The 25,918-nt window shown below is 41.0% G+C and overlaps 1 protein-coding gene across 1 annotated transcript in view; it reads right to left on the bottom strand.

Moving 5' to 3' along the window:
* MYH9 (myosin heavy chain 9) overlaps positions 1-25,918 on the bottom strand; it is a 74,568-nt gene that overhangs the window by 13,957 nt on the left and 34,693 nt on the right. The window contains exons 6-26 of the mRNA XM_074580049.1: positions 22,248-22,340; positions 21,490-21,553; positions 20,835-20,933; positions 19,786-19,929; positions 17,412-17,507; positions 16,209-16,327; positions 14,970-15,122; positions 12,960-13,133; positions 12,010-12,183; positions 11,341-11,455; positions 8,748-8,941; positions 8,301-8,422; positions 7,850-7,919; positions 6,741-6,901; positions 5,108-5,216; positions 4,005-4,136; positions 3,150-3,356; positions 2,513-2,650; positions 1,886-2,009; positions 903-1,074; positions 109-321 (exon numbers count right to left, since the gene is read on the bottom strand). Of these exons, the coding sequence (XP_074436150.1) occupies positions 109-321; positions 903-1,074; positions 1,886-2,009; positions 2,513-2,650; positions 3,150-3,356; positions 4,005-4,136; positions 5,108-5,216; positions 6,741-6,901; positions 7,850-7,919; positions 8,301-8,422; positions 8,748-8,941; positions 11,341-11,455; positions 12,010-12,183; positions 12,960-13,133; positions 14,970-15,122; positions 16,209-16,327; positions 17,412-17,507; positions 19,786-19,929; positions 20,835-20,933; positions 21,490-21,553; positions 22,248-22,340 (2,873 nt within the window). The remainder of the gene's footprint in view (positions 1-108; positions 322-902; positions 1,075-1,885; positions 2,010-2,512; positions 2,651-3,149; positions 3,357-4,004; positions 4,137-5,107; positions 5,217-6,740; positions 6,902-7,849; positions 7,920-8,300; positions 8,423-8,747; positions 8,942-11,340; positions 11,456-12,009; positions 12,184-12,959; positions 13,134-14,969; positions 15,123-16,208; positions 16,328-17,411; positions 17,508-19,785; positions 19,930-20,834; positions 20,934-21,489; positions 21,554-22,247; positions 22,341-25,918) is intronic.

The following is a 25,918-nucleotide window of genomic DNA, read 5'->3' as shown; positions in this document are numbered from 1 at the left end:
TGCACACTGTGCAAGACAAAGACTTGCTTTGGTAAGAGATGGGATGTGGCAACATTTCTTTAAAAAGTCAAAACCAAAAACGACAACACAGCCACATGTTGGAGTTACCTGAGTTCTTGCTGAGCAGCTGTAGAATCTAGCGTGTCTTCTAGCTCTGTTTTCAATGCTTCCAGCTCTTCTCCCAGATCCCGCTTCTGTTTTTCAGCTTTATTCCTGAATGCTCTCTCAGACTCCAGGTCTTCCTGCAGCTCAGTGATCTGGGATTCAAGCTCCCTGATCTTTTTCAGGGCCATGTTCTTCTGAGCTGCCTCTTCTTCCACCCTGTGTTCAACATAGGTTTCTGGTCAGAGCCAGATTTAAACTGTATGTAAATTAAAACCACCTGTCCTACCAAGAATAACCAAGGAAAAAAGCTGGTGCTGGACAGCTCTACAATATTACATTCAAACTTTGATCCATATATCATCTACAAATTCTATTTCCCAATACTTGAGAGAGCACGATTGCTTACCTTAAAGAAGGGGACAGAGAGAGACTGACAACAGAAGAAAGCAGAAGAGAAAGCACCATTTTACATCGTAAATTGGACGCTTTACTGAATAGATGAATATAGCAACTACAACAGAGACACTGTGTTGCCACTACTTTTTAACCCCCTCTGAAATCTTACTGCTCCAGTGAAATGTGTGCAGCGCACGTTACACTCATAGTCTAGCTCCATACAGAGAATGTGTCAGTGAGCAGCAGCCAAAGAACTCTGGTGCCGAGGACATGGATCTTAACAGTCCACAGGCTGGAATACAACAGCCATAGAAACCATTCAGTCCCTATTCCAAAGTGACACGAGACAAGAAATACTTCCCAACCTGGTAGTCCCTGAACCCCACAGGTCAGGTTCTCACCTAGCTAAGGCTGCCTGCAGCTCCTCTTCCTTCTTGGCCAGCTGCATTTTGAGTTCTGCAATCTGAGCCTGCAGCTCAGCAATCTGGTCATGCAGATCACTGGAGTCTCCTTCAAGCTTTCGACGAGTCTTTTCCAATTCTTGCCTCTGCTTTTCTTCACGTCGCAGACGTTCTGATGGAGATGAGGATACATTAAGTTACATGGATGAGACATACTCAGAGAATGTTGTACAAGCAGAGAAAACAAAGCTATTTAAGCAACAGTTTCTTTCCTAATAATACAATTGTCCAAACTGTAACTGGAGTGCATTATTCTGTCAGGACTTATACGTGCAACTGCCCCCATATTTTGCCCTCAAAACATATCTGGGCAATTTCCCTTTCCCTCATCTTACAGCCAAACCTCCTTCCCCTCTTTCACTGTAATAAACAATGCCAGCACAACGCCAGTCTCTCCCAACACCCACACCACACAGACATAAGCACTCATTAAGTGATGCTGAACACAAGGTCTGCTCTCCCTTTACTGAAGCTAAATAAACTGGCTCCTGCTGTGTTAACCCAGGCAGTCTCCAGATGAAGTGCCTGTAGCCTGAACGCTGAAGAACTTGTGCAAACAAGGTATCAGAAAGAGCACTAACCCTGACAGATTGGTGCTGCTGGAAGTAGAAAAGTGAAGACACTTCCACAGCAGGAGAAGAAAGAGAACCAGCCTCTCTTCTCCATTGGCCTGCTGCACTGGAGAGGATTTTTATTTAGATCAAGGGCTCAGCTGACAAGGCACATAACCTTCAGCCAGCAACTGAACAGCTCTATCAAACCGATCAATAGCACACACACTATAGACTAATTTTTAACCCCTCAGAAACTGGAGAGGACTAAATTTTAACACAAAACCACCGAAAACTAAACAGGCAAATCCTTTGCAGAATCCGCCTTAAAAAAAAAAAAAAAAAAAAAAACAAACACAAAACTAAAACCACCTTCGAGGTCTGTGATCATCGCCTCATGCTTATTCTTGAGTTTGGCTAAACTCTTAGATTTCTCCTCTTCCTCTGTCAGGTTTGTTGTAAATTCAGACATTCTGTCTTCCAACAGTTTCTTTTCCTGCAGAATTGAGAAGGCAGTGTCAAAGTAGTTGCTGGAATTACAGGAACTTTTTCCCCAGAGTTGACTGTCCTTAAAGATGTCACTGTCACAAGTGCCTACTCCTGCTACAAGGAAACTTGGAATGAAAGAAATCCCTTCTGGATTACAAATAATATTCAAATAAATGAGTACTTAAAGATTTGTATTTGATCGCCCTTTCAAAGCTGAAAGGGAAGTCTGTTTATGAAATAACTTGATACTGTTTGGCATAACAATGTATCAGAAAACGTTTGCTCGTGGATCGTTACTTAGTCAAGGCTATTTAAATGTCATGCAATACTGACTTGTAAAGAATACAGGCAGGCAGCTAATTTCAAAAATTCAGGTCAGACTTGTCAAAGACAAGACTGAATTAATTCATAAGTTTCCTGGTAATATGGAAAAGGTCAGCCTTTGGTGGGTGGCTCCAGGAGAAACACCTGTGCATCTTTAGATTGCATAAGAAGTTGCAGGAGTCTTACCTTAGCCAATTTGAGATTTTGATCTTCCAGAACCATCACATCTTCTTCCAGTTTCTTCAATTTGGCTTCTGTGGTCACTTTTTCTAGCTGCAACTTCTGCCTTGCACTTTCCTCTTCTTCAAGCTGCTCCTCTAGTTCCTTCACAACACCCACAGAAAAGCAAGGCATTTGTCAGTGCTGCTCACTAACCAATGTAGCTATACTAGAACATAGAAGGTTTCTTTACCTTTCTTTCAAGGTATTGTTAGTACTTTCCAGAAGTGACATCTCTGCCATGACTTAATGCAACATACTGCATTCTACAAACAAGTTTTTGTAGCAGAACTATGCTATTTTGCAGAGAAGAATGCTACCATTGCTAAAACACCTGGCTTAAGCAAAGACTTGTCTAACTATTTGACAAGTGGCCATCACTTTCATCTTCAAGAATGGAACAGCTCATTCCAGATGACTGGCTGAATGCCTCAGGCTCAGCACCAGAATCGCTGTGTTCTATTGCTATTTCCACAGATAGATTTTTCTATGCTGTCTTTTCTTTGTTCTTTCTCTCCTGCTTCCCCACAAGCTGAGGCAAAAGAACCACACTAACCCTTACTATCCTCTTTACTGACAAGAGACGGCATTCCTAAGGTATTACCTGGATGTTCTGCTGCATTTTCTTCTTTTCAGCCTGCAGATGTTGACACCGTTCCTCCTCTTCCTCCACCCTTGCTTCCAGGTCATGACATATCTCCTCCAGCTCTTGTTTCTTGGCTGTCAGGCGGGCTCTTATCTCCTCAGCTTCAGCACAGAGCTCAGTTTCTGCTTGCAACTGTTCCTGCAGCTGCATCTTCTCTGCCATTAGCTACATTGGACACAAAGCGAGAAATAAGACAAGCTCCCATCTACCAAAGCACTTCGCAATCTGTGTTAAGTGATCCTGTGTTCCACAGTTACAGTCTTCATCATTGCAGCAGTCTCCGGCTGCTAATCAAAACCTAAATATCAAAGCATAGTTTTAAAGTGTTTCTTCTCCTTCACAAACTGTGCACTGCAACCATCTATTATGCTAGCCTTAACAAATTTCTCAAGACCACATCCATTTGAAATAAGGAGATTGTCTAGTTTTTTCCTTGGAAAAGTAACACAAATAATTATCTGCCCTACAGAAAAGCAATCCTGCTGCCACCTTCTGTGTTCCAAACAAGAAGGATTCCATTAATGAAGAGGGTGAATTCAACCAGCTTGCTATAATACTCAGCCAAAGGAGACTTTTCTTCACAGAACAGCTATAGAAGGGCAATAGGTGGTCACTGTACAAAATGACCTGCTAGAGGAACTGAGCTGAGAAGAAGGGCAAAGGAAATTGAACAAGATGGCAGCCAAGTCACGTATTTCAACAAGGTGGAATCCTGCAGCTTTTCCATCAGACCAAGAAAGCAAAGGAGGAGTTCTCAAGCAGTTGGCCAGGTAGAGAGAGAATGACTTTTACACATGAGATTTGCAAACTCACTTGGGCCTGGAAGGTCTCCATCTCACTCAGTCTGTTTTCTGCAGCTAGCTGCTTCTCCTTGACCTTTATTAGTTCTTCTTCTTTGGCCATCATCTCCTCTTCCTGTCTGCTTACTTGCAGAAGGGGCTTCACCTGAAAAGGAAACCAAAGGAATGAGACATGTATAAGGAACAAGGAAAACACAAAGAAATGCTCTTGGACTTGATAAGCACTGAATAAAACAATATTTTAGATAACTACCATATTTGAAGGACTGACCATTTGTTTTGTTGTGAACACCAGGAAGATCATAGAGGACTAGATACCACCTACCCTGCCAATAAACCACTTTCTGCCTACCCATCTTTTATTCCAGGATGGGATGCATCAGGAAAGGGCTGGGTAAATTCCAGACCCTCAAGGGCTAAGTAGTAATAGCAGGAGAATAAAAAAGTTGCCATACAGTGGGGAAATTCACAGGTAGGTCAACGTAAACAAAATCAAACAACACCCATCTCTGTGCTCCCCTGTCAAAAACCCTTAGAAGTCATTTAATAGGAAAGAGAAGAAAAGGTTAAACTCTGCTTTCGACTCTTATTTAGCTGCAAAGTCTCACGGATAAAAAGCAAGAAATCCCATGCATTTAGAAAAGAGAGCATGTCTTCATGTGTTCATTGTCTTTATAAAGGTAAAATATCTACACGTCTAACATCAAGATCAGATCTCAGTGCTTTTCCCTTTGCTCTTACCATCCTGGAAAAAAAAGATGGCAAGCTATCCCCGTATTAGCATTTTTTGTCTAGCTAAATTGACTAGCCACGCAGAAAGTGACTCTTTGAAGTACCATACCACCAAAGCAAGTGATCCTCTTACTCTTCTTAGGCATAAAGCATTAAAAGATTATTTCCGCTTTTCCACAATATTACTTGCATATAGCTTTGCACTTGGTTTATGCAGGCATACTGCATAGCTATAAAATGTGCTATGATATTCTCTGCCTAAATGAATCAAGGTGTAGTTGCAAGCCAGCCCAATTGTAACGGAAGTAGGTTTTGTGCCCTGGTTCAACCTGAGAAGCTGAAATTGCAACCAAACTGTCAAAATTGCAAAGGGAAAAACATTACCTTGGTGAACAATCTCCACCATTGCCAGTTCCGCAGTTTCAAATAGGCAGCACAGTTCCTCTGAAGCACTTTCATGGCTGTCAATTGCTGCTGGCGCTTGGCAAAGGCTCTGCAAGGTAAGTGGAAGTCAGACAAAGGAACCACCACGGCATGCAATTCTCTCCACCAAGGCTTTCCTAGATACCTCTACATTTTTACTTCAGAAGGTTCTCTCCTGAAAACCCAGCAAAATTTCCAGTTAACTTCCTCTATCTTTTAAAGGTTTTGTTTTGTTTTTTTTCCTCAGGTAAGAGGGGTTATCCTTTCCTTTATTCAATTTCCTATTTAATAGAGTTCTTCCCCGATGTCTTCTAATCTGAAAAGCCTCACTATTTTCAATTCAAAAAAGGGAGATCTGAAACAGAGGTGTGTTTTCCTGTCAAGCTGACAGATACTACTGTTGTTTTTAGAACTGTATCATTTGCAGTCGTACCAAATAGCTCAAGAGAAATCCTACACCTTCTGCATCAGTACTGTACTAAGAGCTTTTCATTTTCACATTTGCAGTTTGCAGCTCTTCTGTCAAAAACTTTGCTTCCTGTATAGTATTTCCTATAGAGAGGAACAGACTTTACTGCTCTGGTAGTATGTGGGATATCAGCACACTGAGTTTCTTGCAGGTGCCAAAAGCCTGGCATTACAGAGATCAGAAAACCCTAAAACAACCATCAACTGTTACATACAATAAATAAATCATGGCCTTTCTGATAAAAAAGTAATTTTTAGTCAGCTTTTTTTGAAGATAAACTTGTACCTGAATGGGAGAAATACGCATGTTTATAGAATCATAGAATCATTCAGGTTGGAAAAGACCCTTGGGATCATTGAGTCCAACCATCAACTCCACTCTACAAAGTTCTCCCTTACACCATATCCCTTAACACCTCATCTAAATGAGTCTTAAACACATTCAGGGATGGTGACTCCACCACCTCCCTGGGCAGCCTGTTCCAGTGTCTAACCACTCTTTCTGTGAAGAATTTTTTTCCGAACATCCAGCCTAAACCGACCCTGCTGCAGCTTGAACCCATTCCCTCTTGTTCTATTGCTAAGGACCTGTGAGAAGAGACCAGCACCAACCTCTCTACAATGTCCTTTCAAGTAGTCGTAGAGAGTGATGAGGTCTCCCCTCAGCCTCCTCTTCCTCAAACTAAACAGTCCCAGCTCCCTCAATCGTTCCTCATGAGATTTATTCTCCAGGCCCTTCACCAGCGTCATTGCCCTCCTCTGCACTCGCTCCAGCACCTTGATATCTCTCTCACATTGAGGTGCCCAGAACTGGACACAATACTCAAGGTGTGGCCTCACCAGTGCTGAGTACAGGGAGACAATCACCTCCCTACTTCTGCTGGTCACACTATTTCTAATACAAGCCAGGATGACATTGGCTGCCTTGGCCACCTGGGCACACTGCTGGCTCATGTTCAGATGCTTGTCAATTAGAACCCCCAGGTCCTTTTCTGCCAGGCAGCTCTCCAGCCGCACTTCCCCAAGCCTGTAGCGATGCATGGGGTTGTTGTGGCCCAAGTGCAGGACCCGGCACTTGGCCTTGTTGAAGCACATTATGATGTACTTTACAAAATACGGTCCTTACTTTCTGGCCAGGTAGCCTCTGCAGCATGCTTGGAAGCCAATAATGACATCTGTGATCTTCAGGTCTCTCTCTTCTTCAAGATGAGCAAGGACTCCAGCTCTGAAAAACACTTTGCTCTGTCCAATTCGATAAAGGTTGGAATCCAGCTCCAATGCTTTGATCTGAAATGAGAGAGAGAAGAATTCATCTCCTGCAAAGACTGCTTCATGTGAAACATCACAAAACATATTTGTGTCTCATGGCTGTAAGATACCCCTTCCCTACAACTGAGCCACTCAGGCCAACCGAAGTTGCTAGCTCCCAATAAAATCCTGTCCCAATTAGAGGAGTTGGAGCTCAGCCAAGAACAGCATGAAATGGAGGTAACCAGAGACAGAAAATACGATAGAAAGCATTGTTTAACAACACCACATCAAGTACCCAAAACTACAAGGACATTGTGAGGAACATATGCCTAGTCCCAAGAGCCCTCTTCCTTTCCTAAAGGAAACACATCTGTTGATCCTTCCTGTTTATTTTTTCCCAGTCCTAATTGTGTTCAGAAAAAGGCACCCCAACCAACTTTGTCCTCCTTTAAAGGATTTACTGTCAACTCTTATACTAGGTTAAGAGAAATAAGGTACACTCCTTTAAGACAAAAAAAGGAATCCCTTACAGCCAAATTCAATTCAGTCTCCCCTTGTCTTCAAGCTACAGAGCCAAAGCTTTCCCTTTGATGCAGAAATTAATTGGAGCCTTCACTGAAAGCATTTGTCTTCAGTGGGCCATTACAAAAACTTTGTTGAAGCTCATACTTTAAGCATGTGCTAAAGATAACATTAATGCTTCTAAGCATTTTGATTCCATGAATACTGCTGGCATATCAAAGTGTATGCATCTGTGGAAAAAAAGATCCTCTTTGCCTAGGATTATTGAACCTCATGCTAGTCAAAAGCCTCCATCTGTGAAGCCAAGAGACAGCTTTCTGCACCCTCCTTCTCTCAGTCAAAACATTTTACTTTGGAATTTTGGTCTGTGAGTACAAGATGTATTTAACATGCACAACTCGTATTTCCATACCACACCCATGAAGTTTATTTTATTCAAGTGGAGTTTCTAGGATGTCTTACCATCAGCACACAAGCCTGCTTTCCATCCATAAATCCTTTGGGAATTGCATTTGGAGTTAAGATTTCATATCTGAAAAGGAGAAAGCACTAGACTAGTTACACAAGAATATTTGAAAACAACAACAAAAATCAGTAATGCATTCCTATGGCATCATGAGTTGGACATCTTATGGTCTTGTTAGAAGAAAAAAATTGCATCTTTATACAACAGAATGTGAAGCAGCAGTCCTAGATGGGGTCCTCTACACCTCACCTTAACTACTCACTTACTAGAGAAGTCAAAGACGCTTTTGGGAGGCTTTGCGCCAGGGAGTACCAAGGGACAGATGTTCTCTGTTGCTGCCTTTGAAAACAGTGGCAATCTAGTTGCAATAAAATACTTAAATTTTTGCACTTATGTCTTAACTTTGCCAAGGTAAAGACTGCTTCAGATTCTTTTCTAGGCCCTTACCTTTGTCTGAATTCCTGGAACACAACTCTGTTGGGGAAACCTTGACGACAAATACGGATTCCCTCTAGCACTCCATTACAGCGAAGCTGGTCGAGGACCAAGTGGGGATCTAGTTTTCCAGCCTAGTGAGGAAAAAGCATATTTTATAATACCACAAAGCTTTTGTAAAAGAGGCTTACCCCCTTGCCTCCCCCTCTGTTTTGTAAAGCAGCCAGTTCTCTCTTTTCCAGTTCGAAGCAATTGAAAATACAATTTAAGAATGGCAAAGATCAGTCTCTAAATTTGTGGTAAGTATACAGTTATTTAGGATGACCATAGAAAGATACCCTGAGAAAGCAGGACCTCTTTATGATCTCTGCAAAACCTGACAAAGGATAGCAATCCAGCCACATGACCCCAGAAGCCCATGTAAGACTGCATGGGCTGTACTGTTATAACTGTCCTTACCTTTTTCTCATGGTTGGGGATAATACAACGGACGAAGTTGGGGTTGGTGTTCCTCAGGGTAGCCATCAGTTTAGCCAGCTGTTCTTTATAGAGCTGTCCCACTGTTCGGAACATACCCTTCCTGGTTTTAAAGGCCCCTGGCAATGCTGTGTCTGACATACCAGCTACCTGATCCAGCCCAACAATGCGGTCAACTAGAGAAAGCGTAAGAGAGAATGTTAAAATTCTGCCACAAACAAAGGAAGCATTGTAACGTACAAAGAACATCTGGGTAGAACGGGATAAATGAGAGGAGCTGCAGGATCCTTTTTGCTTCATCTCTACACAGATGTCGACTCCTGTAGAGAATTTGTGCAGGGATAGGAGCAGGAAGGAAAGAAAAGCAACAGCTCACTACAGGAAGTTTGAGTGATGGAGTCAAACTTACTCCCAAACATATTCTACTGATGCTCTGTATGACAGCTCTGAAACAGCAATCTAGAAGTGAGTTTCAGATGCTTCTACTTGCTTAGGTTACAATGAAAAACAACAAAACAAGAGTTCTAGCTGCTAGCCCAGCAGAGTCAACTATTAGTTAACTCTGACCCAGAAGGCACCACAGTTAGAGGAAAAAGTCTAGCTTCATTCTTGCATTACAGGCAGAACTGCCGTGACCGGTGATCAGAAAAGCCGTATCTACTTGTAAACTGAGCAAACATGGTAAAAGGCATGGTAAAAGGCATGACAGAAACCAAACCTCAAGATACCACTATTTGAATTATTTTTAGAGTACAAGTATTCTATGACAGAGACATGAACAATACCACCTGGAGAAAGTCAGAACTCCCTGCCCCAACAGTTTCTCCACTATGCCACAGTGACATCCAAGCACTGACGAAGCTATCACCTTGACGGGTAGACTCCACAGATCCTTTTTTTCAATAGAAGCCAGCTAGATCTGAGAGTAGCAGGGGCAAGAAGAAACTAAAGCATTATTTTTTCCCCATTGCTCTTCTACATGGAGATAAAAATTCACCCACGCAACCAAAACCAACTGTATCACTATAAATTTCTAACACCCCCAGTAAATTTTTATTAAGGGCTTCAAGCTACTACTTCACTTTATCTTTAGTGGTTGGCTGATGCCTACACTCAGGCTGCCAGTCTTCATTTCAGAAATTACATCAACTTGTACTCAACTGGCTTCGGATTAAAAAAAAACCAACCAAACAAAACCAACCCAAATTGTTAAGAGAAACCCCTACAAAATAAGAAACAAGAAAGGATACTCTGATTTACAGATAATAATAGTTCAGAACTGCTCACTTCTAGAGTGGCTGTTAGAATAGGGTCAAGGTTGTCTTATCAGAAAGAAAAGAAGGTTATGTTACTAGATGACATCACAGGGAAATCCACAGAAGAGTGTCCCAGATTGCGGCTGGAACAATCCTCTTAAAAATCTTGAGCCCTACAATCTACATCAAGATAGCAAAAAGGACAGTCCCTTGCAACAGAAGACCCAGCTAAGAACAATAACTGAGAACTGATCAGCTGTGGTTCAGTTGACATTTCAAGTCCAAAAGGAGTGTCACACAGCAAAGGCCTTGTTAGGCACAAGTTGCTGATGGCCATTTTTCATGCAGTACGTGTTCCTTTGCCAAACTAACTTTCTTTTAAATGATCATCAGTTGAAGTCAAATCCCAATGCTAGAATCAATGTTAAACTGGATTTCAGTTTAAACACAGTCTCGGAAATCTTCCAAATCTTGCAAGAAATAGACTTGCTAACTCTATGTTCAAACAGTTGACAGGGATTTGCTTTTAGCTGTTCCTATGCAAGTCTTGCAAGAGCAACCTTTAGCACCTGAATACGTCCATATTTTTTCTTGTATCCACTTGCAAGGTGAGAGTCTCGCTTTTGTTTTAAAGTCCGTGAGGAGATACTAGCACAAAGCAGAGGAAATGAACAAGAAAGACAAGCAGGTATGGCAAAGGGACAAAGAGAAGTTAACGGAAGCATTTCTTGCATGGCTCTAGGATGCATTACACACATGACACGACAGCTGGGTTTCTCAGTCACCTGGTTCTAGATGAAGAATAGGAAAGTGTTGATAGAAATAGGCTCTCTGAACGTTCTGCATCTCTGCAACAGACAGAGACGTCAAAGAAAACCCACCACAGAAAGTGACAGCAACAGTAAGACTCAAAAGCAGATAAACCCAGAGAAGATAGAGTAAAATACTGAACAACACCGCAGAAAGAACACACTAGTTGCAGGACTGAAAACATAGATTCAACCTCATTTTGCAGCTATGCAAGCTGCTGGGACATAATGGTGCATTCGTATTTTCTCCTGGCATTCTTGGTTGAGAAACAATTGCTATATAGGCAGCAAGATTAACGTAAGTTGATGCAAGTGAAACTTTCTCTTGAGTTACAGTGGACTTTTAATGCAATACCATGATCTAAGCAAAGGATGTTCCAGATAATGCTCATCTTGGTGGCTTAGTCTTCAGGGGAAAAAAGCAACACAGCTCTTCAGACTTTTGATGATTAAACAATGTCTTCCACATAAAACAAGAGAAAATAAGTGAGATTAAGTTTAATTACATACCATCTTTCCACAGCTCAGACACAAACTTATCCGATGACTGGTGGAGAAGAGTAGCAATGTTATCGTTCAGCGGATCCATGTTCTTCATCAGCCATTCATCTGCTTTATAATCCACCTGGAGAAGAGAAACACGTCAAGAAACTTGGGGGGGATTTTCTGCAGCACAAGATGCAACAAGATCCTGCAGTCTATAAAAGTAGCACTGAGGTTTGCACAATCAACAACAGATTACCTAATCATTCTTGGATTTGCCATCTAAGCAAGCATACCTATAAACTTCAAACCCTAATGCGCAGCAGAATGTTCTGTTCTGTCAGTAAAGGGAATGAATTTGCAATGTTAGTTTGCACCACCCAGACCGTGACACAAAAAACAACTGCATCATTTCTGCTGATGAAGTCTCGAATGCAAGGTTTCTGAGAAGTACCTCCAATCTCACCAAGTCACAGTCTGACATGTCTTCAACTATAAATATATATATAATTGACTTGCAGGCAAATCCCCTTAGGCCCTGTAAGGTCCACAGCAATGGAACAACTTCATGAAATCTTCCACTGGTTTCCCATAGGCAGCCATTTTGGTAAGTAGCCTTTTCTAAGAAGCAGTGGTTATGCATTAGAAAATACAGCAGACATTCCAGTGTTCACATTTTAGCTATTAATTCTTTACCTTGCCAGCATAATGTATGATACAGAAGTCAGCTTTGTCTTTCAGCTGTTTTGGCTTCTGAAATTTCGGGTGGGTGCCTTGTTCTTGTACAACTTTTTCCACAAAGCTTTTGTCTGTTGCTTTTGGGAACCAGCACTCTTCATCCAGCAGGGCCAGTATACCAGGAGGCCCAGCCTTAAAGATGGGAAACATCAAAACATCATTAAATACATGACTACACCAATAATTAACACCTTTAGATGGCTAGGAAAAAAAAAAAGGGTACCTAAGCCTGATCCCCATCACATTCACTGTTGTGTGGTATCAGTTCAACTACTTCAATAATAATAGAAATTGTTAACAGTTCTTCAAAATCCTCATCTGAATTCTGAACATTTTTATGAGACAGTCTCTTCCATGACATTTGTCTAGGTTGTTTTATGTGGAAAAAAATAAATATTGAACACTATCGCACTGTTCTCCAAATATCCAGGTGCCTAAATGCAGAAGACCATAGCACAACATTTGAGAAACTCGTCCTTACTATTGGAACATCTACTAGAAATTTAAAGATTTCCGAGTTTCATTAGACCAGAATAAAAGCAACAAAGATTCACAGCTTCTCATCACACTTATAGTTAAGTAAGGAAATTCACACTACTTATGGTACACCACACATACATCTAGCACCATGCAGATCTACACAAATGAAGACAACTTCCTGAGAAGAAAAAGTGGCTGACTAGATCTATTTTCACACAATATTTCCTATGAAACTAACAGATTTACTGGCGACATACTTTCAGACAAAGACAAAACTGTTTACTTGTGCTTCTAAGTATACCACAGTGTCAGTAGAGGACTACAAAAGCAAGAGAGCTAGTGTCCAGTCTAAAGGTAAAGGTTAGGCACTCAATGACAAAATTAGTGCAGCCATTTCTGGCTGCTCGACATTTGAACAACAAGCTTACCGGCTTCTCTATGAGGTCAATGCACGGCTGCAGATCCAGGCCAAAGTCAATGAAATTCCACTCTATGCCCTCCCTCTGGTACTCCTCTTGCTCCAAAATGAACATGGTGTGGTTAAAGAGCTGCTGCAACTTTTCATTTGTGTAGTTAATACACAACTGCTCAAAGGAGTTCAGCTAATGAAGAAAAAGGTAGAAACACGTTTGAACAGTTGCTTTTGAAAACACACCTACTATTCTCTTAGCACAAAAGCTCACATTTATATTTCAGGAATTTAAGCTAGTGTTCTGTGTGGGGTGGACAGCCCTTTGTCAATAACCCCATTTGCTTATGAACTGCCTTTCCTGTAACGTGCCACTGCATCACTGCTGCAATACCTAGGGATTTTCATACACACTGTTCCTGAGACTTTGCCAAAGAACGTTTAAGTTGTAAACAGCAGAAGAATTACTGCAGCTAGTTAACCCGGGAACAGAAAAGATTCTGGTTTTCTCACAAACTCAGAGCTGGCAGTTCCTCTTCACAGGAAGAAGCGGCAACAGAAGCTTGAAGACTAATTCCTAAAAGTATGTGGACTGGAAAGTCCCCTCTTAATCCTCATATATAAAATCAGAGCAAAAGTGAGTGAAATTTCTTCAACACCTCCAGATTTCTTCAAACCGTAAGGACAAGGTTAATAACCAAGGGTGCATTTTCATGTTAGACCACACTAAATATAATGCAGCTGCAGAAGAGAACTGTCCTGTTTTACTTCCTCCATGTTTCCTAACCATGTATTTCCACTGCCCTCATTTTCATGAGATCCAGCAACCATGAAACCAAAGGTAGACTTGGTCAGAGGAGGGGGGGAGGTGGGAGAGTGGGAATAAAAATGAAAATCAACTTTTCTGTGGCTTAGTTTTCCATTTCATGAATAAGTTCGTCCAATTCACCCTGCAGCTGCACATGAGCTAGATCCAGCATAACACAGGTTGATAGGAGCTGCCTGCCTGGGATAACGGGGATGGCAGGATAGTTCTTTTCTGATGGCAGCCTGTGGTTACTTCAGACTAAGTATAATGCAAAGCCACACTCTAAAATTGTCATTTCATAGACATAATGCTTTGGCCTAACAGTTCACTGCCACCTATAGCGGAAGCTCCCACTTCCCCTCTTTTCCATCTCTCCCTCAACTTTTTTTCAGCTCTTCCTCTCCTACATTTATCTTGCATCAGTTTTTATGCTCAGATTCCCCTTTGCAGACTGATTCAATTATAGAACACCCTAAGAAAATATTTTCTGCAGTGCAAGAGGTGAACGGTGCAAGCAGTTGCAGCTAGGTGCAGCAAAGGGGAAAAGGAGCAAGTTCACCCCTTTTCTGCATCAAGGAGCTGTTAAATCAGTTTAGCTGTATGTGAAACCACGCTTCTGATCCCCAATTTTCAAGCTTCTTGCAGAAGGGAGCATACAAAGGTCAGAATATATGTTGGCGCTGATTTGGTCTACCGTGTCTTTGTCTTTTCCAAAACTTATCAGGAAGCAGAGGAAACCATTTCTGACAATTTTCAATGATGCCAACAGGTTTCAGTGGACCATCCTTTAAATGTTTTGGTACAGATTAACGGGAGATAAAATTTTAAGTTAGGTGGTGTTCCATAACTCTACGTGACATTTTTAAAGACTTTTTTGCAGGTTAGCAAACTCTTAAGCTGTGAGCTATAAACAAACAAGAAAACTTGGAACTGTGAAATTAAAATAATTCTGATGAACGTGCCTGAAAGGATGCAAGTAGCAGAATACATAGCAATGAGATAAAACATTTGCAGAATACATAAAATACTAAAGAATGAACCACTTAGGTTATTTAATAACGTATCTGACAGTTCACATCAGCAGTGATCTTGAATAACAAATGTGGAATACACATCCTTTCCAAAAGTGTATTATTCTTGTCCAGTTTTAAAGTGATTTCCTTTAGTGGTCTTTGCTCCATGGTAAACTGTGCTGAGTGCAAGGACCTGACTACTTCTTACCTCAAAAATCTCAAAGCCAGCAATGTCAAGGATTCCAATGAAGGACGCACCCTGTCGCTTGGTCTTATCCAGTGCCTTGTTGATACGCATAACCAGCCACCGGAACATACGTTCATAAGTGGCTTTAGCCAGCGCTTCAATGGCAAAGTCAGCCTAAATAGAAAAAAGACAAAGATCAGGAGTTGTATTACAATCCAAAGGAAGGCATAGATTACACAGTTTCAGTATCTAATGGCCAACTGTAGTCTGAGATTTTTCTCTCCACCACCAAACTCGTTGAACAAGGCTCGCTTGAAAGGCTATTCCCAATAAAAAGCAGATGGCACAGCGATACTCCATAAACGAGAAAGAATAATTTGCCTTACTAAATTAGTAAAAGCCAAATTTCAGGATCCTGCCTGTTGGAGAAACCAATGTCTGGTATTCAAGAAGGAAAAGTATGCCCAGCTATCTCTAAAGACTATAGTAACGTAGCATGTTTCATAGGCCCAAAGAAAACCATTTAAGTCTTTTGTAATTTAGGACTTGTGAAGCCAAATCCCCTCCCGCCACTGTCCTACCTGTGACTGACACAAAAATACTACGCATAGTAAGAAATTAAATATCAAAATGGAAAGGCAGCCTGCGACTATTTCTAGACTTCACTCTCTCCCCAGTCCCTTTCATGTTATGGGGGCACGTTTATTTACACTGAGAATAAGGATGTGTTCATAAAGAAGCCCTGCAGTGAGTAAACACAGGAGCTTTGCACCATTCCGGAGGCCACTAGCTTCTAGGGTCAGGTTTCATTTACAGCACAACTCAATTCAAGAATGTTACAAAATTTACAATCGGTTTTAAGGGCGTGCAGCAAATTCTTCCACCATAGTAGCTGACCTACTCAAAATCAGTGCTTTCCAAATTACAGCGACTTGAAAGTGTCATCCTTGCATACAGCAATGAAGGAACTTACTCCCTTGGGACAGACAGTCACCAAAATTAGAGGAGTTGCATTCTCTCTTTTTTTTTTCCCCCCGATGACAAAACGTGCCGCATGGGCAGGGTGATTTCTATCCTTATACAGATCAGGTGAGCAAATACTAGGAACAATATGTATGCTACATTATTCAAGTATGGTTGCCACACATCGCAGCCATAAAGATGCTTATTAAACGCTACAGAAACCTCTAGCATATTTGTTAGCTTTGCGGCAGCAAGATTAAAGACTAAAGTACTCATTGATTTTTAGAGAATGCATACCTGCTCTTTAGTCTGAGCTTTCTGGACATAATCTCGCCCAACTTTGATGCGAGGAGTCAGGATACCTCTAGTGAAATCAGTCACATTGATACCCAAAAGGTGAGACACTTTCTGAGCAGCTAAAGACGGTAAGAGGAAACAACAAAGAGATTAATGTTCTTTTGTTTTTCTCACAGAAAGCAAGAGAAAAAGAAAAACATTCCTGCAACTGCCTTCCCAAGACAGTAATGAAACAGCTTATAAAAAACGTGAAATGAAGAACTGGTTAATGAGACAAAGAAAGTTATCTTCAAACCGAAAAATCCCCAGAAAATTCAGGCAACCCATACTACAGGTTACTGAGTTTCTCCAGAAGTCACAAGAGTAAACTTGAAGCAACACTCTCATACCGCTAAATCATAAGATGGAAGCTTTAGAAAATTCATAGTCTGTAATAAATTTAAAGACGCGTCAAGTAACAGACTTCTTAATCTAGCTAAACGTTCTGCCTTTGTCTACTGATTAGTCTTTGAGGTAACTCTGTATTTCAGATTCAAGATCCAAAACCCAAATGGTTTACTCTCCTCCCCAAAATGCTGTTTAGAGCATATTTTCCATAATAATAATAGCCAACAATATAAACACTTAAAGATAAATTAGCAACCTCTCATATTTCTGCAGTACATCTATAATGAAAGTCTATGAGCTAAGTCTTCCAACAGATAGCCTTCTATCATGGTACTGTTTACACACGCAACAATAAGCAGCGCAATTAAAATACGTACAGGTACTTTATATCTACCACAGAACCATCCACCTTACTCCTACAGTTACAAATCTACCTACAAAGTCAGTAAAGAACACTCCTTAAAGTCTGATAATATAGGTTTATAGCAATCATTCCTAGCTTGGTTAAAATACACACACGCTACGTATTCCAGTAGAGTAATTCTTTTCATCTGGTCATCACGTGTACTTCCTGCCTAGCCCTGTCACAAGAACAGTGCCACATTCCTGCCCATGGGTGGCTGCAAACCCACGCCTGGCAAAACTGTGTGTATTTGTAAGAATGAGCATGTCAGCTCCTTTGACAAATAATTCACCTTAGAGAAAAACAGGACTCCAGCATTCTCTACATACTGCAATACATTCTTCTACTTGCAAGAACTTCCTGTAGGCTTTTTTCTGCATTTTTCTTTGGGGTGGGAAGCGGAGATTGGTTACCTGTATTGTCTGGCATAGAGGCTTGGTCTGTATTACGCTCCTTCTTGAAGACTATGTTGCCAAGTTGAAGAACACCTGAGATAACCTTCAGCAGACCTTTTAAAGTAATAATAATAGCTTAGTGTCAGACACTACCAAAAGCCCCAATATGACCCAGTTACCTTTCCCGACATGGTTAAGAGGCCCTTCTCAACATCCCATACATCTTTCTGGAATTTGGCAAAAAACACCACAGATAATTCCTCTACATGATTCCCATTCAGGACATAGGACTTCCCCTGTCCCTCCTATGCAAGACTATGCAGCCTGGAAATTCACCCATTCTCAAAATCACTATGGTAAAGTGGGAGACAGGTTTGAGGGTAATGTGCCATCCTACATCATCTATACTTTTTTCATAAAATGTTTGTTCTCTGTTAGAGGACCAAATTTCACTATTTTCCTCAATGACTACTGTTAAACAGGAAAGAGACAGTTATTAAGAGTACAAACCAATTAAGAGAAGGAAGATTTTGTTCCTCTAACCACGTGTCACTTTCAGCTCCCTGACCAAGGTCTGTAGTCCATACAGACATAAATTCTAATGTATGAAGGGCGGCAGGATGTGGGTGAAAGTGGCTGTACCATAACTATTACTAATTACATGCTGAAGCACCCCACCCATTGCTAATGATATAGTCATACTCTTCAAATGGTGCAAGTCACAAAAGCAGCATCAGATGCTAGAACAGGAGACATTTTTCAATGCCATAGCATCAATCCAATTTTCATCATCTATCAGTCAAAGCTTATTGCATAACAGCTTCTAGTTGCCTTGAGCAAAGTAAACTGCCAGTCACTTGCAAAGGGGATCTTGTACCAAAGATTCTTCTGTCCCCTAATTTCTGCTTGTTACAGAAACATTTGTTTTAAAACAATATCCTTTTGATAGCAGAGCGAACAAAGGCTCTATATATGCTACACCAGGACTAACAGAAAAGAAACATATACGTTCCTAGCGGCATGTTATGAAATACAGTGGTTTGACAGTTGAATCTAGAGTCCTGACACTTGGACAGTCAGCTTATTTTGATGTCTCATAAGTGAGAATAGTTAGTGTTTAGACTTTACATCAAAACTAAATAAGCCTACCATCCAGCCAGCTACTGTATGTACTATTCTTCTAAGATTTGTGTAAGGATCACAAATGTACCTCTCAATATGAAGAGCAAGTGCGAAACACTAAAGCTATCTTTGCCGTAGTGGCTGTAACCAATAGCTCATCTATCTGACAGCAAAGACACGCCCTAGTGCATACACTGAAAACTCCAAGTCAAAAAACTGGGCATAGCAGGACATCCTGACAATAAATTAGGCTGCCAGTTCTTTTATTCAGTTTAGGCAAATTTCCCTTCACCTTCATACAGCAGTTTCAGTCTCGGATGATTCAGGATATCAAGAAGTGTATTAAACTGCGGGTAACGACAGTGTGGATTTACAGCACGCTGGACTGTTAAGAGCAATAGTTAAGGCACTGGTACATACTCCCTACAGCCACAAGAGCTGCAGCCTCCAGCAGAGGAGGTGGTGACCTCAAACCACCACAGATGCTTGCTTCAGTGTAGAGAAAAAACAGTCCTAGCTTCAGAAGCCCTTATACATTTAGACACTGAGATTTTGCAGAACACTGGATCCCAAACAGCAAGGCAGATCATGAATGAGACAGCACAGAGCTCTGGTGAATAGATATCACTGCAGTTTGTGTTAGCTGTGTGCAATTCTAGCTTCGCTGTCATGGTACTGTGCTCCCAGAATCAGACAATATTAATTTCTGATCAGCAGTTCAGTGTTAAGCTGGAAAGAAAGGCACTACGGCCAGGCTATTCTCAAAGTACTAATCCAGCAGTGGTTGGATTAGATAGTTTAAAGCCACTGCTTAGGGATAGAGGGAGCACACAGGCCATGCATTGCAGAAGCGAATGAGGGGATTCTTGTATCTTGGATGTGTTATTTATAAACTGGATATACAGCCCTCAGATTGGGAACAAAAACAGCAAGCAACAGCGTGTTTTTGTTAGCTGCTTGTCTTCTAACCTTAACTGTATAAACTGAAACTGTGCTGCTAGATCCTGATGGGGGTCACTCCAAAGACACTGAAGTTTGTTACTTGTCCAGTGTTCGCCTCGGGGGCGTGAAGGAGGGGGGCAGGCGGGGGTGGACATCAGACAAAACAAAACCAACAAAAAACCCAAACAAACAATCAAAGAACCCCAGAAAAAAAAAAAAAAAAAACAAAAAAAAAACCAAACACACAACAAACCCACAACTCAAGAGAGATATGATCTGTTCCCTCTTTCATTTCCTTGCATTTTCAAGCCCTTCACAGGATTCATACCTATCTGCTCCTCATCTGGGATGCCCATGATCTTCATTGCCTCCATGGTCTCCTGAAACATATCTTTGTCTTGCTGACCCGGGATTGTAACATGCCCATTGGAAAGGAAGCGATATTTGTTGTAAGGCTCCAGCAGCAGATCAGCTTAGGAAAGAATTGAGAGAGAAGTTACTATGCCTTCCCCCTGCTCTTCCCTACCCCCCCCCTTTTTTTTTTTTTTTTTTTGAATAGACAGCAAGCTACTACTGAGATCAAATTTCTGACTTGCATGTGCTAGCAGGTGCTGGATGCACCTGGGATTAAGCCCAGTTTTACTGCAGACTAAACATTTAACGTATTTTAGATAAAACTGGAGTTTTTCTGCCTTATTTCTTTCTATTCCCTCTTCTGGACTACTCCGTTAAAGCAGTGTCAATCATCATTATGCCCTAAATCCATAAAAAGCAGGGATTAATTTGAAAGTAAATTTGCCTTTAATTTCAGACACCTCATTTGTTTCAAGTCAGGTGAAAGAAAGTTAATATATAGCTCCTGAAACAGTAGCAAATATGAGGACAGTCCTCTCCTGTCGTTCCTTCAGGTCAATTTGCAGCTATTGCACAACATAGACCCTGATTACTAGGCTGAGCTAGGTGCACTAGGATCCTAGACTTAAAGAGCTGCTTAGGTGCCAGTAGCTTTGCTCCACTCAGTTAAATGCTGAGCACATCACAGTAGGACCATTCCTGCACTAGAAGAGTTTACATCATGCCAGACGAGACTAAACAGGGGACAGTGATTTAGATAAGGAAGGGCGTAGAGTCATTGCTGGCAAGGAGACAAGTGCAGGAAGGAACGAGAGAAGCAAGTTTTCAGGAACTGAGAAGTGTGCAGGGGGAGGGCAGCGGAATGTATGAGTGTAGGAAAGAAGTGGAGGAGGGGTGACCATATCTAACAGGCAGAGCCCAGAAACTATGAAGGAACCAGTCCTAGCCCACAAGTGTTTTGGACCCTCTGTCATTGTGATGAGGGAATACCATGACTACAAAAAAAAAAAAAATCATACTTACTCTTCAAATGCTCGCCTGCCCCAGATAGCAGGTAGTAAAAGATGTGGAAGGTTCTTTCCTCTTTAGCTTGACGAATTGCACGTGACTTCTCCAGCAGATCTTCAGAGAGTCAAGGCATATGGCAGGACATACAAATCACTTCCTATTTTGTGGCAGGAGAAAAACCTCATACTACCTGATGTTCTCCTCATGCCAACTAACAGGGGTATTGATTTAGCAATCATTATCAGTCAACAACCCAATGAGTTTCTGGTGTCAGTTCTGACAGCCTCTGAATGATGGCTATGATAAGAGAGACTTAACTGATAAAATAAATAGCAGAAAAACAGCGGCCATCCATCCCTACTTGCCTTGGACAGAAGTGAGAATGGCTTATGAAATTCCAAAGCTATTTATCTTACCACAGTTTATCCTTCCATTTCAGCTTCCTAAGATTAAAATTCACTCATTCAGAAAAAGATTTCCACCACGATCAAAAAGGTCACAAAATACTATATGAAGAAACAGGAGACTACAACAGTAATCTCGCTAGCATAAACTTAAGTGCTTCATACCACTTTCTGACAAACAAAGTGAGTTGTGAAGAAACTGCTAGGTAGGATTATTGCCACCTCTGTAGCCTTTAACTTCTTTCAAGTGGTTACAGAAAGGATACAGGTCTCGATATTGGCTCCAACAATGTAGCCGTTGACATCAAAATTGATTCTGATGAACTTGCCCTAAGAGGAAGATAATAGTTTTAAAATTAGTAGTTATTCTATCTGGCAACAGCAGCAAACACAGCAAAGGTAAACCTTCTCTTTTAAATCCATGAAAGGAAATTCAGAACAGGTCAGGCAGGTTCTAGGCAAGACAGAAGGTCAGCCATAGGCAATGCCTGCTGATCACAACAGCAATTTAACAAACAAGATACTGAACACTTTCAGACATTTCTGACATTCAGACAGTTTACAATTCAAATTCATTATGTTTCAGCCTAGATTTCCCACAATCAGAGTCCTTTCAGTCTCACGTGCTATATGATCTGGGCAGTTCTGCCTCCCTCAATGTTAGCTTCAACCATTTTCATTTAGTTCCAGCTCCCTCATCTGCCTCTCAGATACTCTCCATTGCTCTCCAGAGCAAGCAGAACAAAGATCAGTATTTGCTCTCCAAGATAAAACTGATCGCAGTGAACTTACAATAAAAATTGGCATAGATGATCCTAGCACAGGGTCAGGTTCCTTCATTCCAGAGACCTATCAGGTCTGTTCTAGATAATTCACTGAATTAAATTCACATCCCAGATTAACTGGAGGGAAGTCACTCACAGACAGTTGTCCTATCCCTGACAGCAGTTTACCCAAAACCAAACCAAGTCTTCCCTCCAGAAAGTGTAGAATACTGGAACTCACGCTGGCTAGTAATACTCACAAATCTTGAGGAGTTGTCATTCTTTACTGTCTTGGCATTTCCAAAGGCCTCCAGGATGGGATTAGCCTGGAGCAGCTGTCTCTCCAGTTCTCCCTACAGAGAAATCAGAAATTAATAAAGCACGTAGTGGTTTACTGCATTAACTTTGGGTCAAACCAGCGCTGAAGTTTCAATTCACACTAGCTTGGCATCTGTTGCGGAGAAGCCATATTAAACCTTAGGAGATGATCCCTTAAACTTTCAAAGGAGACTCATTAGTTACCTGGGTAAAACAGAAACATTCATAAATATGCTGCCTTATTCCCTTCCTCAGCGCAAGGGCATCCCAGTGCTGTCTTTCTGTTAACAAGAAAGCCACTTGGCTATAACATCCCACAGACTTCCCAGGATCAAAGTGAAACACCATACCATCCAAGATCAGGCCCTCATCCCAGAAGTGTTTTGCCATCTAGGCTGGAATTCTGGTAGCAGTAGGTTAAGAAGCTAGTCTGAAAAGGTCTAATGTTTTAAAAAATAAAAACAAAACAAAAAGCTTGCACTAAGAGTCTACATCTTCCAAAATACAAACAAGCAAAAACCTCCTTTGTAAGGAGGCACACAAAAAAAGAGAATTAGTGGTATCCCACAAACTGCATGATCGCTTGCATTCTGTTGCCATATTCGCACACTCCTCCCCTCAAGGAACACAAAACGCTGGAGCTGTAGAAAAAGAAAATTCAGAACCTTTATCCCTGCCAAGTACTAGACCATTGGAGCATATGCACCTTTCCCTGCAGGCTCTAGATATATCCCTGGCTGTTTTTAAAAATTACTTGTTCTCTGTGCTAAAAGCATGGCGTTCTATATATTTCAAGATTACCTAAAAAGCTTCTAGAGACAGAAAATGACAGTTTAGATTAATGTTTCTCTTTTTAGCAGTTATCAGTAAGTACTCAAAACTTCCTGTGCATAACGGATGGAAATGAAGTTTGATTCACAAGAACTGGAATTTATGGGCAAATTATTTAAGGGTATTTCTAAAGGAAAATTGTTCCCATTCATTCTCAAAGGGCATTATAAAACAGATTAGTCCTTACACAGTCTCTCTAAAAATACATGCAATAAAAAAAAAAAAAAGAGGAAGATAAATGAAAAACTATACAAAGCACTACAAGTCTTTATTTCTTACTTCCACAATCACCTCACTTCATGCTTGCAAAGTTCAAGGTCAAACAAGACCCTCAGTCCCTGCAGAAGTGCACATAGACAGAAGGGACAGCTGCTGCAAACACTTGAATTCACTGTCAAGTATATATAACAAGGGGGTTATGCCTGGGATGGGTACCTGAGCTGGGACATCTGCTCTCTCACAACAGAGCCAGCGTGTAGCTTTGTAAGGAGAAAACCTTGAAACTAGGGTTCAGTCCTTGTAACTGTGTGGCAGTCACACATCACACCCCCCCATTCTTGTATATGTACTGAAGTCAGAACACTCTTCCCTCACCCAATTCCTCCTCCCCATCCTGCAGTGAAGTCCTAGATCTTTGTCTGCGACTGCAATCGGCTACTACGCGAGTGAGAGATGCCAGCGACATAGCACTTCAACCCAGCTATGGAACAAGGAGGGAAGGGATTAAAAAAAAGCCCATTTTTTCCTCTAAACAGAAGTCAGGCTTTGACATCCTATCTATTTTAATTATTTTGCTAAAAATAAAACCAAGGTCACACCTAGCTACACAAAGATCAAAAGTTTATAGAAATCCATACTACAGACCCTCCTGTTATTTAGTACCTCAGGAAGAAAGTGTCGCTAGTGTCAAGGAGGTGCTGGTAAACTGTAGTTTAGAGGCAATTAGGTCTCTTGAACCACCACGGTAGCAATATGCATAGAGAACGACAGCTCAGCAACACAGCAATTTAGAGCTCGGGGGAAAGGAAAATGCTAAAGAGTTAGGTGGTCAAGTCAGTTAGCTCTCATGACTTGCCTTAGCACCACGATACAGTGGAAGGAGCAAGTTCCCAGCATGCCATGGCAATGGCACATAAGATTAAGTGGCTGCAATTACTGCGATATATCCATTCCTCACTGGCATACACTGTACACTGTTTAAAAAGACAATCCTTTTATCTTTAAAATTTTACAGAAGATTTTGGGTGGGGTTTGTTGGGTTTTTTTACCTTAAATTTTGACACTCACCTTTCATTGAAGGAAGAGACTTCTATTAGTATTACACAATGGGTAATTTTGCAAAGTAAAACCACTGCACCACAGAGCTGTCCATAACAAGCTTTCTAGAAATTCTAAGGTTCCTATCATTAAGACACTGACAATTTTCTGACACCTGTAACTGCTCTTCTTTGACCTGAAACAAATTTATTTAATACTTGGCATGCATTTGAAGTATGTACAATATTCCTCATGAAAACAGAAACTGTAACAGCCACTGGATCTGTTAGCCTGTGGTTGGGGAGCACACACTCTTCAGTACACTTTCCTTCTACTGCTCTGAATTTACACCACCAATTTAAAGCAACTAAAATCCCTGACATCTATCTTGTACTCTGAATTTTTTGCATCTCACACATTTTGGAATGATTTCTACACAAAGTAGAAGTTTTGCCGGCCATTTATTCTTCAGTAAATACGGAAAAAGGCACCTAGAACTCACAGCTAGCTTTAACAGCATGCAATTTAAAAAACTAGAAGATTGGTGAGGGTGTTTGGGTTCTTTTGTTGTTTTGGCTTTTACACTCCAGGGATTTGCTTTGGTCTTCTTTTTTGCAGATGTGCAAGAGATTCTCAAATAACTGAGTCCCAACAACAGTGGGTTGGATGGGGAAAGGAGAAAGATCATCAATAACCTAACCTTCATTACAAATATTTAAGCATTAGCAACTATTACCCATTAATTTCTGATTAGCTGCGAAGATTCTCATCTTGAAAAAAATATTACATGATTTAAAAAGTCAGTAGAGAAGCAGAGAACATGGGAAAACACCAAGCTCAACTTTCATAAATAAAGTTTCATCAAATGATAAAAAGTGTTTATATAATTAGATTCAGTAGTCCCCCAAAGCAGCCCTAATGTGCTTAGTAGTCACACCATGCAGCTAGAAGCTATTTAGCTGAAGATACTAACGCACGGGGATTGGTGGAAGCTGCCACTACCTCCAAACCAAACTAGAGTTGAAGAATATGCTTTATAAATCCAATTTTGCTCTGATACATGGAAAAACAGGGATTTACATCCAAAACTTCTAATAGGAGACAGTCAAGAAACTTTTCTGGTAGATAGAGCACCGCTGCTTTCTACATTATCATTGGTTAAGTTCTGTGCCTAGCCTTGCAGCGTAAAGGTTCGACACTATCACATTCAACCCTAAAGAATAAATCTGCTGTAACCAGTATACCTGAGATCCTCAAAAAAATTAACATATTAATCTTCATAAACCCTTATAATCTGGTGCCAAGTTTAAGATTTGTAAAGAATTGTTGCATAGAGCACTCATTCCCAATTAACATTCGAAGACTCCAGTTCTAAATGCGCTCTGGTAAGGCTAGTGCTACTGTTTAGTCACAAAACTGGAGCAAAATCTGAGCTCCAGGACTTTTCAGAAGAATCAAAACTTGGGGCAGGGGGAGGCGGGGGGAAGGAGGAAAACGCCAACCAACAACCATCAAACTTGGGCAA

Source organism: Larus michahellis, chromosome 1 (assembly GCF_964199755.1).
Source record: "Larus michahellis chromosome 1, bLarMic1.1, whole genome shotgun sequence".
NCBI lineage: Eukaryota > Metazoa > Chordata > Aves > Charadriiformes > Laridae > Larus > Larus michahellis.
This window is presented reverse-complemented; position numbering and strand designations above follow the sequence as displayed.